This window comes from Motacilla alba, chromosome 7 (genome assembly GCF_015832195.1).
Source record: "Motacilla alba alba isolate MOTALB_02 chromosome 7, Motacilla_alba_V1.0_pri, whole genome shotgun sequence".
In the NCBI taxonomy this organism is placed as follows: domain Eukaryota; kingdom Metazoa; phylum Chordata; class Aves; order Passeriformes; family Motacillidae; genus Motacilla; species Motacilla alba.
In genome coordinates, this window is record NC_052022.1 from 24,549,637 (window position 1) to 24,571,614 (window position 21,978).

General features: G+C 37.2%; 1 protein-coding gene across 7 annotated transcripts in view; it reads left to right on the top strand.

Annotated features, from left to right (window-relative positions):
- Nucleotides 1-21,978, top strand: part of NBEAL1 (neurobeachin like 1) — an 80,527-nt gene that overhangs the window by 46,054 nt on the left and 12,495 nt on the right. For all 7 annotated transcript variants that reach the window (XR_005257651.1, XM_038143523.1, XM_038143524.1 and 4 more), the window contains 26 exons: nt 233-392; nt 670-758; nt 1,565-2,143; nt 2,720-2,895; nt 3,249-3,402; nt 4,813-4,941; nt 5,254-5,559; nt 5,670-5,819; nt 6,724-6,881; nt 7,348-7,472; nt 8,301-8,427; nt 9,507-9,655; nt 10,497-10,630; nt 11,344-11,445; nt 12,599-12,694; nt 12,815-12,939; nt 14,143-14,283; nt 14,377-14,507; nt 15,538-15,647; nt 16,204-16,321; nt 16,963-17,060; nt 17,348-17,464; nt 17,957-18,046; nt 19,191-19,300; nt 19,857-20,029; nt 20,458-20,552. Coding sequence is in view for 6 of the 7 variants with exons in the window: in XM_038143523.1 (XP_037999451.1) it covers nt 233-392; nt 670-758; nt 1,565-2,143; nt 2,720-2,895; nt 3,249-3,402; nt 4,813-4,941; nt 5,254-5,559; nt 5,670-5,819; nt 6,724-6,881; nt 7,348-7,472; nt 8,301-8,427; nt 9,507-9,655; nt 10,497-10,630; nt 11,344-11,445; nt 12,599-12,694; nt 12,815-12,939; nt 14,143-14,283; nt 14,377-14,507; nt 15,538-15,647; nt 16,204-16,321; nt 16,963-17,060; nt 17,348-17,464; nt 17,957-18,046; nt 19,191-19,300; nt 19,857-20,029; nt 20,458-20,552 (3,942 nt within the window). In the remaining variant the exon portion in view is untranslated. The remainder of the gene's footprint in view (nt 1-232; nt 393-669; nt 759-1,564; nt 2,144-2,719; nt 2,896-3,248; nt 3,403-4,812; nt 4,942-5,253; nt 5,560-5,669; nt 5,820-6,723; nt 6,882-7,347; nt 7,473-8,300; nt 8,428-9,506; nt 9,656-10,496; nt 10,631-11,343; nt 11,446-12,598; nt 12,695-12,814; nt 12,940-14,142; nt 14,284-14,376; nt 14,508-15,537; nt 15,648-16,203; nt 16,322-16,962; nt 17,061-17,347; nt 17,465-17,956; nt 18,047-19,190; nt 19,301-19,856; nt 20,030-20,457; nt 20,553-21,978) is intronic.

The following is a 21,978-nucleotide window of genomic DNA, read 5'->3' on the forward strand; positions in this document are numbered from 1 at the left end:
TAAAAGTTTGCTTTTTTCTTTTCTCTTATGTTAGCTAGATGGCATTGTCACAAAGGAATTTGTGTTCTCTTAAAGTATTGGGATGTTTAAAAAAACTATCCATGTTGTTTGAGTTAGTTTATCAAATAAACTTTAAAAACTGTGGACCAGCATGTTACATCATACACAAGTTTGAGAGATAGGGATGCTTTTTTGGTGCTCAATTTGCATTTGTGTCTGCTTTTCCTTACAGATTGTGGAAGAGATGCTGAAATGTACCAAAGTTTATGAGCGGAGCAAGCATCGTATGAGACTCAGAGAAGTGGGGTACTCTGGGCTGGGACTCCTTCTCAATGAATCCTCAGTTACTGTTTCTCTTATTAAAAACCTTCTTAACCAAGTTCTGTACGCAGGTAATTGGCAAGTGCTGTATCTGACATTAGTACACTTCTGCTGCTCAGGGGCCAGCATCCCTGGTTTTTGTTGAGGAAAGCCAGAGGTGTTACTTGTAGAGCTGTTCTATTCCAAGTTCCCATTAGTCTCAGCTAACGTTTTCTTAGTTAGCTGAAGTTTGTTCCTTTTACTATCCCTGGATGCAGTCATAACTTCCAAGGCAAATTTTAAATATTTATCTGTTACATTGTCTTGTGTGATATTGCTTATGGTGGCTTTTTTCTTTCTTCCCTACAGATCCTGCTGTGAATTATAAAGATCTCCTAGCTGTAGTGTATCTGGCTCATAGATCAGATATAAACATGAGAGTGATTATCTGTAGAAAGGTTAGTTGTCTTCTTTAGAACTGGAGAACTGTCCTTCAAGCCTATAAACTGTATAGTGTGATAACTAAATTATTTCTTTGAAACACAGTGGCAGTATTTGTTGTTACTGTTTTCTTAAGCAATGATTTATTTTAAAAATGTGAATTTTGTGTACTCAAGTACTTTTAAAAAGCCAAAACAAAAAGTGAAGCCTCTATCATGATTCTCAAGTAGCTTGTATTTTCTGCATGCTTGGGATAGTAGCTCCTTGAGTTGCTGCGTTTTCTCAAAGCTTGTATCACTGGAATCAGTACTGAATGGTAGCTGTGAGATACCATGTAGTCTATTAAGGTTTCCCAAAATGAAGAAGTGAAACTATAGTGTACACTGTCAGTAAGCTATTAATACTGTAATATTATTAATTTTATCTAGTTAATAGTTTCTAATCAAGCATATTTTCTATTTGAGAATTTTTTTTAGACCATGGGTAAATGGGATTATTTATTGAGATAACTGGATTTTGGAAGAATTGTTGCAGAAGAGTTGCTGAAATACGGCAACTTACCAATATGGTTTGCTAGCTTCTTTTCTCTCCTACTCCTGAGAATCTTACACCTTTTTTTTCTGTTTTCTCAAATATATATTTTTTATGAGGAAAAATTACTTTGTGGCTGGTTTGCTTATTATTAGCTGATTATGGCTCTTTATATAAGGTTGTAAGAAAAGTAAAAAAGTTGTAAGATTGTAAAATGTTTAATTGAAAAGCCAGATGGATGCAGTTACAAGGTAAAATTAATGTGTAGCTATGGGATATCTTCTATCCTTAGATTTTGCACCTTTTGCATTCCCAATTGGATGCAGCACAACAGATTTCTCAGCAGCTGGGCTGGCAGGACACTTTGGTTAGACTATTCCTGAAAGAAAACTCGGAGGGCCGGATTGGCTGCAAGGAGAGCAGGACTGATTGCTCCAGGGAAGAGGAAAAAAAGCCTCCTGCTGAAGAGCTTCAGAAACATCAAGCTGATAAGACAGAGAGAGAGAAAGCTGGCAGCTTTGCATCAGTTAATGGTCTCTTTGATCAGTGGAGTTTAGAAGACAGCAAATCCCTGGACGTCCCTGCCCATTTCTCTGTTATGCCGCTGGAAGATGCATCCACAGCAGAGATGTCTTTCAGTGCAGGCCGAGAAGAACTGTGGCACAGTAATCCTTCACATTTGAGTTTAGATTTGTCCAGTGTTGACTCTTATGACCTGGCTGATGTTGGGAATCAGATGACAGACAGCCAGCCCAGCACTCCCTCACCCACAGAGAGCACGAAGCCCTTCTCTGGGCAGCCTGACAAAGAGCTGGGTGTTACGAATGATGTGGGCTTCGCTGCTGAGCTTTCTCTCTTTGAAAACCAAGGAGTGAGTAACTATGTGACTGGTTTCTCCAGCTGTTGAAAATTTAATTTTGTTCTTTCAATCTCCCTAATGAATGATTATTACTTTTATTTTTCCCTCCTATCATCCCACAGGAAAGTGAACAAAATGGCTCTTTTATAGTGAATAGGGGTACTTCCTTTTGTAGTGTCTTCTTTTTTGATTGTCCACTTGGGGTAGCTTTGGTGTTTTTTAAAAAAAGAAGAACAAACAAACATTAAAATAAGGCCAACCTCCGAACCACAAGAAACCACAAAAAATCCCTGCAAACTCTTCTCCCTCTATATTTAAACATCCTTTATCATCTAGAGGAGGTATGAAGCAGACTTGCTGTGAAAAAAAACCAAGGGTGGCTAAAGGCAACTTGTTTTACATCATATAAGCAAGCTACAGTCTCTTATATTTGTGTTTTCATGAGCTTTTCAATTGGACTTTAAAGTCCAGTGAAGACTGCAGAGTTTCAGATGTTGAAACATGAAAGCATAGGGGCTATGATGAATAAGAAATGTTTTGAAGGTTTTCAATACTAGAAGGGCTTTAAATATTTCACTTCTTTTCTAGGGGAGTGATAATGAACTCATACAGTTACTCACAGACATCCTACTGTGTATAATGTGGAAAGGTATTGAAAAATCTGATGATGATGCTTGGATTGAGAGAGGACAGGTGTTCTCTGCTCTCACCAAACTGGGGATGTCTAACGAGTTGCTGCGGCCTTCTGATGAAATAAAACTCAAGTGAGTGTGCAGTTCATCTCTTTTGAGGATAAACAGAAGTAAGGGACATGAGTGTAGCTAGGAAGGGGTGGGTGTTTCCCAACAATATGTACTTTTCTGTGCTGTCTTTTCACATACTGTCAGAAATACATTCCTGTGCCTGTTAAGGAGATGTGTCTTGAGGCGAGCAGGTTTTAAAACTATCACTGTTTTCATGAGTCTCTCAGTCGCTTTTATCTCATTGGCTTATCAAGAAGATGGCAGCTATGTAACTGCAGACTAAGAGATTCAATTAAATACTTAATTGGATTTTTTAAAAGCCACTTACACTCAGAACATGCAATGCTTACTTTGGGATTTTGTTTTCCATGCAGCTTGCTGGAGAAGATGTTAGAATGGTCAGTCACTGATAACAGAGATTCAAAAGCTCTCCCTACACATGCTGAAAATGCCTTCAAGCTCTTGCTAATTGTACAAGGTTTCCTGCAGGCAGAAGGTCTAATTAATTCAAATTTATGGACAGAAAAGGTACAGTAACTGCATAAGGGAAGTACTGTATATGGGCTGAAATGGTAATAAGAAGGTTGTTTTGGACACTGTCACGCTCCTAGTCATATTAAACCACAGATATTACAGAGTAAGGATTTAGTGGAATGGATTAGAGTGCCCCTTCATGAATAAAAATGTGAATATTTACCACAGGGAATGTAGTTAATCTTGCAAATTAACTAGGCATGTAAGTTGTACTCTTTGCTGAGAATTCAGCTTTCTTCGGTCTGGAGAAATATTTAGAAAATGTAGAAGCTAATGAAACAGCAGCAGTTGTAGCCTAAGCAGATTTTGCACTGTTCATCAGCATTTATGACTCTCTGAGCATCCTGAATGAAAGACCAGCTGAAACTCTGCTCTTGGTTGCAAGGTGTGAAATGTCACTTCTGGATTTTGACCCATGTTGGACTTTCAACAGATATAATTTATTTCAACATTTATGTAATCTCTGGCACTGGTCATGCTTCCTTCACAGTCTGAGTTGTCATTGCTTTTCAGTTCCTCTAAGCAAAAAAAAGAGAGATTACATGGAAACCATCATTATTTGTCTAGAAATCCTTAAAAATATTTTGTAAGGCTATTTTCTTTAAGAAAAAAATATAATGTCAAGAGTCATTAACACAGTAATTCCTATGCTGTTTTCCAAAATGCCTGCTTATAAGTAAACATAGCTTAAAGCTTTAAATGGCTTATTTTAAACAAGTTTCTTATTGTTAAAAGCTTTGCCTTCTGTTAGGAAGGCAAATTAGAAATGAGAACTTTGGAATGATGGGTGTTGTGCTTCTTGTCAACTCTGAATTGAAAATAAAAGTACTTTCATAAATTATCTTCTGCTGTGCCCAGGGAGAATTTAAAGAACTGTAATATCCTAAATGGGTTATTTCAGTCAGAATGATTTTACATTTGAGTAATTTGTTTGAGAGTGTATCAAGGTGTATTATTTTTAAACAAACACATCTGGATAGTGAAATGTGCTGTTTGCCTTGGGAATACCCACCTTTCACAAGGCTTGTGTCACTTTTGCTGTCTAATTACTGACAGAAAGAAGTGCCTCATAGAGTGTACACACAGATATATATATAGATATATACACACACTATATATATATATACACACACACACACATGTATGCACTTTATTTAGGGGAGATGCTTGACTTAATGTACTGGGCTAGGTAGATTTTTGTTGTCAGGAATTTATTTAAATTACTGGTTTAACTGCAGTATTCTTGGATGATTTGCTGGGTTTGGTTAAGTTACATATGTGAACACAACCTCTTCTTCAGCTCTTTGAAACTATTGTGTCTCCAGCTAGAGTAGTTATTATTACTTTTATTTAGGTTTATTTTATTTATTTTAATGTTACGATAATTTTCTGTTTCTGTAATAGCTTTTGGAAGAACTAGTGACTCTCATGGATAGTCTGTCAGTCTGGTACTCTGCTGGCCTAGAAGCAATTAGGCTTTCTCAGGTGCAAGTCCAGCTGCTCCTTGGATTTATTGCACAAGACAACTTACAGGTTTGTTGCAAATTCTTGCAAGTGGCACTTGAGTTTTAAGGGCACATTTGATGTAACTGTTGTGGGTTTTGGAAGAGCTGCTCATTCCAGTGAGCAGACCTGTGGCAGTCCCTCATCCTTCTGTTGGGAAGATGTTTTATTGCTTCTTAGCTTTTGCAGGTTTACTTTATAGTCCTGTCAATGCACAACACAGAGCACAACAAAGAGGTAGAGGGCTTCTGTTTGAGGATGGGAATATGCAGGCAGGAGTGGCAGGAAAAAGATGGGTGCACAAGGAGGATCACATTCATTTTTTGCTGTTTGTTTTTGTAGGTCTGTGCTATGGCAGCAGCCAAACTAAACACCCTCCTTCAAACCAAAGTAATTGAGAGCCAGCCTGAAGCGTGCTACCTCCTGGGGAAGTTGGAAGGCATTTTGAGTAGGTCGATTGAAGAGAAGACAGAAACTTACTCATTTTTGATTCCCCTTGTTCGGACATTGGTATCCAAGGTTTATGAACTTCTCTTTATGAATCTGCATCTTCCTTCATTGCCTCCTACCAACGGCAGCCCATCTTTCTTTGAGGACTTTCAAGAATACTGCAGATCTGATGAGTGGCAAGTTTATATTGACAAATATGTAAGTAGTAAATTCTTTTTGTATCGTTTCCTCCCTCTTTTCAGCCTTGAAAGCAGAGGAACCCATTCAGAAATCATACGGTACTTTTTATTTTGTTTTGATGGAACCAGATTGTTCCAAATATGAAGCAATATGAAGAGAATTCATTCAGACATGATAATGAGCAAATGGCACTTTATTGGAAAGATTGTTATGAAGCATTTATGGTGAATATGCACAAGCGAGACCGGGAAAGAGGAGAAAGTAAGCTTAAATTTCAGGTAAGGTTTTCAGCGAGTGCAAGGTTCTCTTTCTCGAGAGTTGCCTTCTAAAAGATGGAGAAAATGAATTTCAAGATGATCCAGTTTAAGTAACTGTGAACAGGTTAATTTAATTAAGATTTTATGGGCAGTGGAACTATATGCACTTCTAGGATATGCTTTCTAATTCTGCTCTGTCTATTAAGAGTCTTACATGCAATCAAAGTTGTTTCAGTACAGCAGGCCTTCCTTTTCATCAGCAAGGTAGAAATATGCTCATCCATAAGCTGCATCCTCTTTCATTTGTGTTTTGAATTACTAAAACCCGTTTTCCCTTATGAGCTGTTCGGGTTTTTTTTTTAACCCTATTTTAATACAATCAAAGCATTTACAACAGTGAACGGTTCTTATTCAATGTGTGGAAAAATTGCTTCTAAACTGACCTTTCTACATAAGGTCCAGATTGAGTTTTAGCATTAGAGCTAACTGGTAATTACAGGTAATACCCTAGTGAAGTTACATGTCTCTTTGCTTTTTTAATAACAAAACTTGTAGGTCTATTTTATTCAAATAGCAAAAGGAAAAATACAATGAGTGTCACATTCAAGAATACCAGAATTTAAGAAAAATCCTACCTATTTTAGTAGGATTTCTAATACTGACTGCTTTTCTGATGATGAAAAATTGCATTAGTGTGGGTTCAGCATTGATAATACTCTCTTCACATCTTTAAATCAAAGTCTGGCACTATTTCTTTTAAGGCCTAAGCTTTTAAAAATTTCTTTCCTAAGTATTACCTTAAAATTTCAGTCTGTTTTATCGCTAAACCTTTTCCATTTCTTTTTGTTTCATGAGGATTCTTGGAAAGCTGTTTTCCAAGGTCAGAGTTAACTGGGTGCTAGATCTGTTTGCATTGGTCTTTCAGGAGCACTTTGTGGAGCCGTTCAGCAGAAAGGCTCGGCAGGAAAACCTGCGGTACAACAGTATGCTCAAACAGCTCAGCAGTCAGCACACAGCCACGCTGAGGCAGTGGAGAGCAGCCCAGCTGTACTTGTTCTCTGAGCGTGGGCCTTGGGCTGAAAGGTGAGACTGGAGTTCCTAAACTGGGTATGATTCCTAGAAGGAATGTGCTCGCTGTTTCATGTGGTTAAAGCCAGGTCAGATTGACTGCAATAACCTTCCTTGAGATGTACAGTCTTGAGTGACAGGACAAGAGGAAATGGCCTCAAGTCATGTCAGGGAATGTTCTTATTAGAAAGTAATTTGGGGGTGATTGTGGTGATGTGGTAGTTTGTCAGTTGGACTTGATGCTCTTGAGCATCTCTTCCAACCTTGCTAATTCTGTGAAAATCAATACTGTTTACAAAATCAAGAGTGATGGTCAGAGCTGCAATGTGAAACAAAGGCACTAAACTGCATTTTAATCATTTATTTTTTACAGTGTACAACTGGATAGCCAGTATTTTTCTAAATATGCAGTCTTTTGTAATCAGTTCTTTCCTGTAGGTCTTTATTCAGATTGTTTTTATGAATATTCTTGTTTTCCTAGGAAACAGCGTCCTGTTCACTGGAAGCTTTCAAATGTGGAAAATTTTTCACGTATGAGACTAAAACTAGTGCAGAATTACAACTTCAACTCTCATCAGGATGCTAGTGACCTGAGAGATAATTTAGGTAAAGTTGTATTTGCTGTCTCACTTAAGTTCTTACCAAAGAAAGACACCCACTTTCCTCTTTGTGTATAATAAGCAGTATATGCTTATATACTTAAATCTTGATTTTTCTTTATTTCATCTCTAGTAAAATCTATGTTATGAAAGTTGTTCTTTGACCTTAAACAACATTTTCCTACTGGGTAGAATTCTTTTGCCCTGGTTCATTGAAATGTGGAGTTTTGTTGTGCAATAAGTAAAAGTCAACTCCTTTGTTTTAAAATAAGAAGTCATACAACTTTCTTGTATGAGATTATTTCTTCAAGAAAGAAGCAAAGAGATCACAGTAAGCAGTGTTTGTTCAAAGCCTCTTAGAATTTGTGGCTAAAATGTGTAGGTAGGAAGTGCTTTGTTTCAGAAGTGTGCCAAACAGCTGAGTTAGGGGTGTAACTGTCAAGTTTGGTGTATTGGATATCAAGGCTCAAGCAAAAAAAAAAACCTACAAAACACTCTTGTAAAGCCACATAACCAAAAAAGCAAATGCAGTGCATTTCTATTAAATCTGCATGCTTTAGCAATATCTGGAAAAACATTACAAAATATTTTATTCTAAGTGTCCACATCAGAATTCAAGTTAAATTTTTATTAGATGTATGTATTGTCATAATTTCGAGTGTAGCTCAAGGACTGTTCGTAGTGTTCTGCTTAACCACAAAAATATATAAGAAGCCTGGTTGCTTCTTACTTGGTTAAAACCAAAATTCAGCTGTAGAAGACAGGCTTTGTAGGTTAGATTTCCAGAAGCATTGTAGCAGAAAAAGTTATGAGCTGCTATGTCTATTTATGCTAGGTGTGCACCAGACACAGCCCTGTAGTGAGTCTCTGCTTCTGGAGGTGGTGAAGCAGGTGAAAGTGAGTGACTTGGAAGATGATGTTCTGGAACTACCAGAAGAAGACACAGCAGCCAGTTCCAATTTGTAAGTAGAACAGGATAAACAATTGTCATTGGCTTCTATGCTAGGGATAAGGAGCAAGAAACGACTTTAGGAGTTGACTACCATCCGAAGTTTCCCTCTTTCTTTGTCTGGCCTTAACAATTCAATCCAGGGCAGTTTTGATCAGCAAAGTTACTGTTGGATTTATCTTTGTCACCACTGAGAGAAGAAAAGCCCCAGGGAAAAGAAATCAGAGCAGATGTTTATGAGAATCCATTAGTGATTCACTGCTCATAGGTGGGCTGAAGCTCCAGAATTGTTAAGGCTTTTCTACTGTGTATATTGACTGTAATTCTCAGGAGGCAATCTGCTGTGTAAGGACATGGACCAGACTGGAACTGCTTCTTGTTCATAGTTGCCATGGTCATTCACTCCACTGTCAGCTGCATAGCATGAAAATTTGTGGTTGGCATTTAAGTGCTAGAGACTGCCTTGTGTTTAAGAGCATTCCAGAGGGAAGGCCTGCTGTGCTTCCTTCATGTCACTTGTGTGACTGCAACCAAAAAAAAAAGAGCAGGGAAAGGGGAGTTGAGGGAGGATGGCAAATGCTTTGCTTCAGTAATTGGACATGTCGTGTTGTGCATGCATCAATGTGTATTTGTGCTGTTAAGTCCTGTAGAGAGTTGGCACTCTGAGTGGTACTGATACATTTTGTACTTTAAAGGTTATTAAGTGCTTGCTGTAGATTATAGCAAAATAACCCTGAAGATAACTTCAGTCACATGAACTGGAACCCAGCTCTGCTTGGAGCCAGAGAACTTAAGCACCTAAAAGTTAAATAAGAAAGGGAAATGCAGCCTGATGCTTTTGTACTTTACATGAAGTCAAGTCCACTGTGCCTGAGACCGCAATATCAAGACTAAAGAGCAATGTTGTGAAATGATGTTTGTGGTCGAGTCTGAAACACCCAAGACTGCTGACGAAAGCAGCTTTATAGAATTGTTTATGCTGCAGTTTTAATGCCATTCAAATTTGATTCTTTCCTGAACTGTGCTCTTACCAAGGACCTAAGTAACAGTATAATCTACCCAACCCTGTAACACTTAGTGGTGTTTTTGCAGGGATGAGAAGGATGAGGAAAGTCAGAAAGAAAAACTAATACTGTCTGAAGACTGTGAACTCATTACAGTAATTGATGTGATACCAGGCAGACTGGAGGTTACTACCCAGCACATCTATTTCTTTGATGGTAGCATTGAGAAAGAAGAAGGTAAGCATGATCAGTATCTCTTTATTTTCAGTGTAGTTCAGCATTCTGTTTTTAGTAGGCTGAGTTTATGTTTTGAAAGTGAGTGTCAAAGTAATTGTAAAGAGACAAGTTGTTGGTCTGTACTTAAAATTAATGTTGCACTTGATGGTTAGTGGCTGACTGATCCCTTCACAATCAAGAATCTGGAACTGTAGTTTCTGAGCTGGTAAATTGATTAACTATTCTTAGTATTTCTTAAAAATAACTTACTAAAAGACCTGCTGACTAAAAAAAAGCTACTACCTCTAATTTACATGGTAAATGGTACCTCTCTGTTCTCTTTCTACAACAAATAATGCTGTACTCATGCATTGATTAAAAAGTAGTAGTATGTAAGCATTAATCATCTGTATTAATTTAGGGAACTTTAATAGAACATACACAGCTGGCTATGAAAACCCTGAAGTGAAATGTTGGACAAATAAAAGTAAAATTTCCCAAATCAGTATACCAAAATGTTCAGCCTTTGGGAAATCTAAACATTAAAGTTTGTTTGAGCCTGTTTAAGAAAGCAAAAAGGGTTGGTTCATACTTTTTGTCAACAGAATGCATTTATAATATGGCTTTAGTCAGAAAGCAAAAGCAACTTCTACATTCCATCAGGTATTTCTTGCTTCATTTCTTTCAGCACAACAATATCTGAAGTTAATATTTTCCTAGCAAAATGGTTGATCACGTCAGCTAGAGGACTTCCTTTTCTAGGAATAACTCTGTGGTGTTTTGAGCTGGTGCTGCACTGTGTCTGTATGAAAAGGTTTTTTTCATATATATTCCAACTCAGTAAACAGAGTGTTCCTCCTAGGGGTAGGTTTTGATTTCAAATGGCACCTTTCTCAAATTCGAGAGATCCATTTGCGTCGGTACAACCTGCGGAGGTCAGCTTTGGAGATCTTCCTTACGGATCAAACCAACTACTTCCTCAACTTCAATAAGGAGGTATGGGTTTCCTAAATGCCATGGATTTATGTAATAAGCACAAGGTTACGTTTAAGATCAGTGATTGTATTTGAGTGTGGTGCCTTTCTTAATACTGTAACACTAATACCAAAAGGTTTACTTTACATAGTCATCATGGAAAACTACACTGCAGTCTGGCACCTAGAAACTGATAAATTGTGAAAAGATAGCTAAAACAAGATTCTTCTTTTTCCTTTCTGTCTCTCTGTTATACAGAATGATTATTTAACTAAAATCACATCAATAGTAATCTAAATGTTTTGAAGCCCATCTTATTAAAGATGTCTGTTTAATTGTACAAATTAATTACAAATCAAAGGGGACTTCCTTTTTTACAACAACATTAGAAATCATTGATATTCGATGGTTAAGGAGTAGTGAACTTTTTCGCCCTCTGGGTAATATCAGTGATCCTTTTTATGAGGGACTATGATAAATTTCAGAACTTAGGGTGAGTTACATACTTGTAGGTCAGTTTACTAGTAGGTCAACTCTTAGAAAATGTGTGGTTTGTTTTTGATGTGAAGGATGTCAACATCCATCCCTGTCCAAATGTTTTAAACAGCAGGCGGTTGAAATACTTGAAAGTGTAACTGTGTCCTATTTATTTCATATTTTAATTAGCAGACAAGTTGCTTAATTGTCGGCTTCAATCTCCAGAACATTGTTTTATTAGTGCTGTTTTCTCACAGGTACGAAACAGAGTTTATAGTCGGATATTGTCACTGCGTTCTCCAAACATTTCTGGGACCAGATCTCCTCAGGAACTTTTCAAAGCATCAGGTTTGATGCAGGTATGAGACCTCAGCTCAATGGTCTAAAGAATTCCTCTGCTTTTTGAAGGACTCCCCCAGTGTTTAGATGGCAGTTGCCAATTTCTACCCTCAGCCTGCCCCCTGAACTTTCACATGCATAATTTTAGGATATGGTTTGGTTTGTGTTTACAGTCAGGTAAATGGGTATAGCCAGGCTCTGGTGATGTGATTGACAGGCATTTTAACATGAATATAAAACATATGGCAGATTAGCTTCTGGTTTTAGTCTATGATCTTGAGTGCTGTTTTGAAACTTCTTTCTCTGGATGTGCAAATAATTTTCCCTGCTGTCTTTTCATGATAGAGCTTTCAACAAAACTCACATGAACCTTAAGTGGGAGTTAGTAATATTGGTAAAAAAGGAAAATGTCAAAATGTCCATATTACCATAAACACAGATAAATTTTTAAATACAGTAAATGTATTTTTATCTTCCATCTCTTTATGCCAAAGTAGTTCTCTCTGAGGGAGGAAGCTTTACAAATAAATTTAAAATATTGGAAATATTTTGATTGTTCTTTTTTCCTAACCATAAAAACTATCGAGTTGTATATTTACACAGAGAAAATATAATCTGTCATGACACATCTCCATCACTATAGACAAATACCGAGCCCTTGTGAACACAGCTCTGTCTGTTCTTTGGTTTAGAATATAATGGAGCAAACAAAGCTGCACACACAATTATTTACAAATTGTTTACCTGTACTGTTAACCAATGGGAGAATAGTGTATAAATAAATCTTGATCTTAGCAGTCAGATGGATTTCAAAGTTCTGTTCTCCTTTTTATCAGTATCTGTGTACTTGCCTTCGTTTTGGTTCTCTTACTTCCTATTTTTCTTTTCCTTTTTAGCAAGGTTGCTAATTGTCTGCTGCTCTGTATTTGAAACAGTACTGTCACCAATCAGGACCTGATTTCAATGAAATATAGATAGCACAATCACTGAGTCAAAGGGAAAATAAACTTCATTATGAGAAATTGAATCTGGACTTGCATACAATTTTTGTGGTCTTGTGCTTTTCACTTGCCAGTGCTATCCTCTGGCAGATAGATACTGACAAGATGTGTAATTTGCAATAATTATATCTTTGATAAAATGGAATTCACTATATCTTTCTTTGTCTTTCAGAAATGGGTGAATAGAGAAATATCCAACTTCGACTACCTTATTCAGCTAAACACTATGGCTGGACGAACTTACAATGACCTTGCTCAATATCCAGTGGTAATTAAAAAGTTAATTTTTAAATTTTTTGCCAAAGGTATGTGTTTCTTCTGGTTTGAAGGATGTATTTTTAATCTCTATATGATGTTTGACTTATTTTATTTTATTTTTTTTTTTTAGTTTCCCTGGATTTTACGAGATTACACCTCAAAAGAACTGGACCTGAATAACCCTGCAGTATTTAGAGACCTGTCCAAACCTATAGGGGTGGTAAATGAGAAGAATGCTAAGACTGTGAAAGAGAAGTATGTATTTCAACACTTGGTTGTATTCTTTGTCTTTTCTGAGCCTCCAGGATAAAAGCACATTTAAAAAATCAAGTTGTGACAGTGAAATTTTGGAAGGTTTTGTGACATAACAGATGCACTTGCAAGTGTGGTTGGTTTGTTGTTCCTGCTGCATTCAGACTGTATTACATAGCACTCAGTTATATGGCCGTGAAAGGACAAAACTTACTGTTGTAAATTTTCAGTTGTTCTCAACTGTGGAGGTGACAAACTGAAAGATTGTAGAAGCAATTTAATGGCTTGAAAAGACATAATGTGTCCCATATCTGCTTCAAGATAAGGAATGTGAAATCATACTGCTGAGTTGAGCTGCCTAAGAGGTAGCATTGATCCTAAATATGTCCTTTCTCTTTTTTTCAAGCATAGATTATTATCTTCAAAATAAAATATGTCTCAAGTGACTTTCAGCAAGTCCTCTGTAGGTACCAATGACAGGTACTTACACCCACACGGCAGTGTGGTGATTTTTCCCTTGTTTGCTAGTCTGGGGAGTGAGTATGCTGTCATACCAGACTGCAGTCAGGTGTCTTCCAAAATCTTCTGAAAACTTGGAACATGGAGAATTTCCTTTGAATGATTAGGCTCTATCCTGACTGTAATGAAGTAGGCTCTCTAGAAGTATGTTTAACTCGAATTTCTCTCACCAGCCTTTTGAGGCTGAGGAATGTATCAGCCAGATGGTGGCATGGTAGAGTGACTTTGCAAGTAGAAAAGGAAATGGGCATGAGTGTGAAAAAGATCTCTCTTCTGCATCCTGCACAGTTAAACACATTTCCTAAATCTTGCAGGAAACCATCACAAGTCTATTCTCTAGTAAATATTCGTTTTAGTGGTGTGGGGTGTGTTGGTCTGTTGTGTAAAGTCATCAGTCTTGTCTGCCCTTTGTCTGGTTTCTGACAGCTGTTAGCAAATGCTTAGGGAAGAGTATAACAGGCATTCAAAGGCTTCATCTGGTGTGCATTTTTATCTTTCAGCAATCTTTTTCTTAGGGACTTTCTAAGTAAGATTTGGAATCGTCATGTTTGATGAAACTCAATGTATTTTTCTCTCATAGATTACTGTGGTAATTTCTTTTGAATCTTTGGCTGGAATAAGCATAATCCACATGTAAATCAACCATAATGCTCAACCAGTTGTATTTATAAAGATGTATTTTTTCAGATATGAGAATTTTGAGGATCCTCTTGGGATGATTGACAAATTTCACTATGGGACACATTACTCAAATGCTGCTGGTGTCATGCATTACCTTATTCGGGTAGAGCCTTTCACAACACTTCATATCCAGCTTCAGAGTGGCAGGTATGCTGGTAAATAAGCAGCCCCTTCCTGCCTCTTCCTTGTCATTTTCCTGAGGGAATTGTCAAAGTCTAACCTGGATTTTCTGATCCTCAGATTTGACTGTGCTGACAGACAGTTCCACTCTATTCCTGCTACCTGGCAGGCACTCATGGACAACCCCAATGATGTCAAGGAACTTATCCCAGAGTTCTTCTACTTTCCAGAGTTCCTGGAGAATCAGAATGGTAAACTGACTGCTAAGAATATTCTCACAAGAAACTGTTTCTGTATTCTTCAAAAAAGAATTGTTACAGCCATTTGTGAATACTGAGGAACACTTGCTATTTAAACCTTATTGTGTGATTGTAGACATTAATCATAATGCTGGCTTTAAACTCTTTAGTGAAGATGCCAGTTGTGTTAAGCAGCAGCCTAAACATAGTTTAAAATTCAGCCTATGGGCTTAAGAATGGCTAAAAATATTGTTGTTTACCCAATGGAGAGATCAGGGATGCTCACTGAGATGTTTGAAAAAGTTTGTAATAGTTACTATTGATTAAATACTTAGCAAAAGTTAGAAGAGATTAATTATAATTATTATAATGCTGATGGACAAGACAGTATCCTGCATTCTGACATGAGACTCAGACATTTTTAAATTCACGTTTATTGTTTAGTGATTTGATTCTCTATCTTTGCACAATTTGAAAATGGATTTGTCCGTTTGTGCTGCTAAAATCTACTTGAGTTCTAAGTTTAAAAAATTGAGAACTCTCGAGTCCCACTTTGAAGTCATTTAAGTATTTAGAGTTGTTTCAATGATAGCTGGTGAGATTTCAGACTTCTTAAAAGCCTTGATTTTATAACCATTTAAACTTCTAAGTAACTCTCTTCTTATGAATAACCTTATTGAAGTGTTTTGGACTCTTAATCCTGGAAAACTGCAGTATGCAATTATGTTTACAAACAAGCAAATGCAGATATGTTTACACATGGATGTGTAACAGATTAATATTACTTCTGGGGTTGGGACTTAGCTTCAAAATCATTTAGATGTTTTGGATAATTGTTATCCATTATCATTTAAAATCGTAAACATGCAGAACAGAACTTAGCCTCCTATGTCAGTGGTAGAGTTATTAGGGAATTACATTAATAATTTTTCAATATCCTTCTCTTGCATTGAGAAAATAATGATTTTTAATCTTTATTGAGAAAACAGGGTTCTTGAAATACTTTGTAGCAACTCTAAAACTTTTCTGAATTATTCACCAGGTTTTAACTTAGGCCAGCTTCAAATGTCCAAAGAGGTGGTAAATGACGTTGTTCTGCCTAAGTGGGCCCACTCCCCAGAAGACTTTATTTACAAACACAGGAAGGCTCTGGTAAGATATTGTTTGTATGTGTGATACAAAGGAGGTGCACCTGCACGTTTTTACTGTGGCTTAAATGTAAAACAAGTGGGATGGCATTCAAACTACAGTTGTGGTTGCATTTGACGTTACAGATACCATTAGAACTTCCAGTTAAAAGCTCTGTGCATGTTGATAAAACGCTGAAAACAGCATTTAATCTCTTGGGCATTTTGAGCACTAATGATTTGGGCATTTGCTGTCCTAGGAGATAAAATGCAGGGGTAGGCTTCCTTTGCTATTTAAAGGTGACTGTCTGGTGTTAGGGAGCTGGCAGGTTGCCTTCCCTTGCACAGGTGCATTTCAAAAGTGCATACCTCTTGTGTCACTGTATTGATTTTCCCTCTTACCTGGCAGTTACTGCCCGTAACACACAAGATTCTTATGCTTCTGCCCTGTATATTGCTAAATACCTAATTTGTGGATACTCTTAATTTAGGAATTGAATCTTTTCCACAGAGAATAGTAAAAACTTCAGGATGGGAGCAGTATTTCTCTTATTCTTACAAGAGCATTTTTTTCCTTCTAGGAATCTGAGTATGTTTCTGCTCATCTTCATGAATGGATAGATTTGATTTTTGGCTACAAGCAGAGGGGACCAGCTGCAGTGGAGGCGCTTAATGTGTTCTATTATTGTACTTATGAAGGTACAGCAGCATGTTCTCTTGTCATTGTCATCAGGCTTGTGAGTTTTCATTATTAGACAGTAGACACTTGATTTGTGAGTGTACCATTCAGCAGCATATGGTAAGGCAGCAGATTTATAGATGAAATATGGCAGAAACCTTGTAATGTGTCATAAAAAAGTGTAGGTTTTTTTTTTTTAAAGGAGGGCTGTTACAGTTTCTTGTCTCTTTTTTCTAAAAGTTACTGGATTTTCTTGCCACTTATTTATTTGCTTAAAAGCATATGTGGGAAGAGGTTTCTTGTGCTTTAGAGTTGAGGCACGTTGCTTGAAAGTAGCTAATATTAGAGACAAATTTAATCTGTTAATTTCTAAGCTAATTTTTGGGTGGTTTTTGTGTGCTACTTGTTGCTTGCAATGAGGTAAATTAAATTCATTTGATAAGACAGAGGCCTGCAATTCTTGCCCTGACAGATACACTTAAAATTCCACATGCAGAATGGAGTTTTCTGATTGTTTTAAATGGGGGCATTGTCTGGGGCTTTTCTGGGGGTAAAGGGTCATAATGCTGCAAGTAAACTAAGTTGACCATATTGGTTCTTAATGAGTTGTTTGGATTGTAATTTTTTTTTCCTATTCTTCATCATTCTGATTGTGATCCAGGGGCTGTGGATTTGGATGCTTTAACAGATGAGAAAGAAAGGAAGGCTTTAGAAGGGATGATAAACAATTTTGGGCAAACTCCCTGTCAGCTGTTAAAGGTACTGCTCTTTTGCTCCCTCTCAACCAGACCTTTGTGGTTAAATACAACTGAGTTACAGGGACTTCTGAAAAAAACAATGGTGTTTAAGGAAATGGTTTGTAATTTTAGCAACATTAAATCTTTGCCACATTACCAAAGAACCCGTTTTCAAAATAAATTAATTTATTTCAAGAAGGGATATTAGGTATTTAAGACTGTTTTCCCATTAAGATTGAGTAGCTCATGTGCATTGAACAAATTGATAAACTAGTCTAATTTGTTACTCCTTCAAATATTGCCTCCTAGGAACCCCATCCACAAAGGCTGTCAGCAGAAGAGGTAGTACAAAGACTAACTAAAAGTGATACCTCTACTCTGAATCTCTTCCAACACCTCACTGAGCTGAAGTCATTCTTCATAGAGGTAGATGTGTTACTTGAAATTGTTTGAAGTCTAACCTGAAATTTGATGTACTTGAAACAAAAGGTCACAACCTGGATGAAAATAAACTTGCTTCCTATTTAGAGAGAATATTTTACAATGCAATGGGTATTAAATGAGCTCTGTCTTTTTAGTTGGCTTCATAGAGGTTGAATCCCATAATCTCCTGGCTGCTTGTGTGGGTATTGTTTGAGTATTAAATTAGTTACCACACTAAGAAAGCTGCAAGCCTCACTGGTGGTGTGTGGAATCACTGAACTTGGTAGTTAAACTCCCTGATTGGGGTTAGGGTTTCATTTTCAGTGTTTGTGTTGAAGCTTACCTGCACAAACTGAACGGGTGTGTGCCAATGCCTTAGGGTGCTCTACAGGTGTGACACTGATTCCAGAGCTTTGCATCTTACTCTTTACAGGTTCTAGATTTATCCTTTAGCTTTTGGATATAATCAGATCAAACCCATGTCCTTTCTCTTAGGGAATTAGTGATGGTGTGCCCATTGTCAAAGCTGTTGTCCCCAGGAATCAGTCACGCTCCTTTATTTCTCAGGGAAGCCCAGAGATCTTGGTGAGTTGCATGTGTCAATACTGTTCTTACACCCATTTGACTATCTGCAGTTTATTTTTTTAATGCAGCTTGTAGAGAAATATTTCTTAACTGTTCCTCTTCAAATGTGTTCCTCTAACCTGTAGCAAATGTCAGTTAAGTTAAATATTTATCTTCTGAGGAGAAGCCAGGCTGATTTGTTGAACGGCATTTAAGAGCTGATGAGATATGACTGTAAATTCTAGTCTGACATATTGTAAGTTGCCACTTGATCAACTTCCCTGCAACAGCCAATTTGCTAATGCAATGCAGCCCAGATGTAAAATTACAGCATTGAGTTATTAATGGTGTCATTGTTTGTCATTGCTTTCCAACCCATGTGTTAAAACTATACCATATCTGGCATAGGCACATTCCAAAGGCCTGCACTGTTTCTAAAACTAACTCTTGCACTAATACACATTCTTGTACTATGGTGATACCAAATAATGAAAGGAGAACAGTGATTTTGTATTTGCATTTGTATATATGGCCTAGACACTGGCCCCAGTGCAATAATACCTCCGTTTTGAAGGAAAGAATATTCCAATATTCCTATTTTGTATGTCAAAATTGTCTTGGCTTAATGTTGTACATTCATAGGTTATTTGAGCACATCTAAAATTTTCCTTGTGTTTTTCATAAATACCGAATCAAAGTAACCTTGAATATTTAGATTCTTTTGTTACTTTCTCAGAAATGAAACTATAGTACAATGTTTGTTAAACTTCTTGTGTTACTATGTTTACTATTAATAGTTAGTATTCGGAGAAGAGAAAGCAGCAGCTTAAACTGACTAAATGACTGATTTGTAATTAAATATTTGAGAGGGGTTGGTTGGCTGAGATTTTTAGTGTTTGTCTCCTCCCATCCTTCCTACCCCAACTTCTCTGACCTATGTAGAACATAGACTATTCTCATATGGTTCTGTGTACCACATGTGGATTAACTCATCTGAGTAGGATTTCTTATTGATTTGTTTGTTCAGGGGGAGGTGCATGTGCTTTTTCCTTTGTGGTAGGTTTTCAAGAAGCCTCTGTTGGACTTCATGTGAGCTCCATTAGCATCAAGGCAAGCAGAAAGTAAACCTCTGGGTTTCATCAACTTTTTCATTAAACTTTTTTAGGTAACAGCAAGTCTGAACTGCGTTATTGGAACTCATGGTTGGCTGCCTTATGACAAAAATATTTCCAACTATTTTACATTCATCAAAGATACAACAGTGACAAATCCCAAGTAAGCAGATTTTGAGGAGGGGTACAGATGAATGCATCTAAAATAATGAAATACAATAATTGTTGAACACCAGTGAAAATTCTGTTTTCACCTAAGAATTCATCTTCTGGTGTAATATTACTTCTAATCTGTTAACAGCATTCTAGTACATTTATGTAAGTGGTATTTCAGGCTTCATTCTTAGAGCTGCTTCTCATTTTTTCTAATTCTCAATCATAACTCATTGTGGAATCTGAGATAGTCTTCATACATTCTTGTGCTGTAGTAATACATAAGCCTATGTGGTATATTTTGGTTTTTTGTTTTTAGAAAATGCCTTTTTGCCTTTAATGTTAAAATGCTTACCAGAGACATGAGTTATCCAATTGTGTAAAAGGCTGAAAAAAAAATCTAAGATGAAATCTTGCTTCCAGTCACTGGTGGCAGTGAGAGTTTTACCATGGATGTAGCCTCTTCTATAGATGGAATTCATTAGTGATTTTTAAAGACAAGAGGAAGTGCAAAATATGTGGATTTGAGCCAAGGTTACTGTTAACTGCTCATCGTTTGCCTGCAGAACACAGCGCAGCATGAGTGGTCCTTTTGCCCCAGGGCTGGAGATCACCTCCAAGCTGTTTGCAGTGTCCCATGACGCAAAGCTGCTCTTCAGTGGCGGACACTGGGACAACAGCATCCGAGTGACATCCCTTACGAAAGGCAAACTGATGGGACAGCACATCAGGCACATGGGTCAGTCACTCTGTGTTGGGAAATGGAAAGGGTTATGTGTGTTGTTTGGTGTTCCCAGAATAGAGCCACGTCCCTTGGGCACCCAAGTGTAGCAGCTGTAAAGGAAGGGCAGCGTAAGAGCAGAAAAATGCTTGAATTGTGATTATACAGAAATACTTGAGCATGGCTTTTCAGTCATTGGTCTGGTGCTTTGATGTAGTTTCAAAATAAAGCTTGCCTGCTATTTTTAGGTAGCAGAGCTGAATGTGTCAAGTGGGTACATTTGGCTGTATGATGATTTCATTGTTTAATAGTGTCACCAGCCCTTATCACAGTAGAGTGTACTGCAAATCAGGATACATTGTGACAAATTGTATCCACATTGTCAGTCTGTGGGAAATTAGTCTTAATTACCCATTTGACAATTTTGTCTTCTTTTCTTTATCTAGATATTGTGACCTGCTTGGCAATAGACCACTGTGGAATTCATTTAATTTCAGGCTCCAGAGACACTACCTGTATGATATGGCAAATAGTTCAGCAGGTGGGTTATTTAGGCATACTCAGAAGCAGTGTCTGGATGTATTTTTTTCCTTTGTTCCGCTATTATTTTATTGATTTCTTGTCAGGTTTGTGGGGAAGATAGTGCACTAAAATCAATTTGCTTAGTAATTTTACTCCCATTGTGTTCTCTGAAGTACTATACATATTAGTGCACTTCAGCTATACAGTAACTATTTTAGAGGCTCTCTTAAAGATTTTATAGAATACTTTCAGGGCAGGAAAATAAGAATTTTACATTTCTAGGCAGTTCTTCACTTCTGGTAGTTGCATTTTAGCACTGCCTTTTCTCTGTGGTGGGTATTGTTAACTACAGCAAAGGCAGCACTGTCTATTACCTGTGTTTGCACTGGCATTTGAGCATTCTTTAATATTGGTCTCATGCTATCACACAGTGCAAGTAGTTGTGTGATTACTACTTTATTAGTGTGTACTTACACTCAATCATGATTTCCATCATTATGCATTTAATTGCTGGTTTCTGATTGCTGCATTTAAGATATACAAGTAGGATTAATGGCTGGGGGAAGCTGTCATGTTTCAGACAGTAGATTCCATCAAGTCACCTTGTGCTTATCATGGAACTAAAGTCAGCACATTAAAGCAGTAGAATGATGAATAATTGCATGTGCTTTTGTGGAAGCTATATTTATGGTGGGAGTATTTATAATTCTGTAAAGAAGTACTTTGTAGTAACAGTGCATGGTCAAAAAAAAAACAAGACCTTAGTGCTCATGCGAGTGGCTTTTTGTCTCAAGTGGGGATAAATGTTGGAGATTTTTTTAGTTTCTCTTTTCGTGGTAAGTTAACTCACACCCTGGAAATGATCTTTATTTAGTGCTTTTCTGAAGTACTTTTTCTGAAGATTTTTAATGTATTTTTTATTAATAGATATTTAAATGCTATTTTATGCATAGTAGATATTTCTTATGAGACTTTTATCTTGGTCTTTACAAAGTGGCAGCAATGGACTGCATACTGGTATTTCCATTCTACTTCTCTGCAGTGACACCTTCTGTGTCACTGCAGGTGTATTTTGACACTTGTTCTGTATTCCTGCATGCTTCAGGCTTTCAGGGCCTGATCTGGCAAACAAATCTTTATCACAGAAATGAAAATAAATAGTTCTCTGTAGAACTATTTACAGTACCTTCTCTCTAAGGACAGTTCTTTCCTTAGAACTGGTTTGAGAATAAGTCTGTACATGCTGATAGTGCACTCACTGGGACAAAAGCTGTGATACCCTGCAGATATGTGGGGATGCTGCTATTTTTAATGAGCATTATTCCAAGATTTCCTTTGTGTATCATACTACTGGTAGTCACTGAGAAGTACTATTTGCTTCCTTTTCCTTGGAAAATGGAAAGAGATGCTGTTATTTTAAGTAAAATAAAAGTAAATTTCAGCTT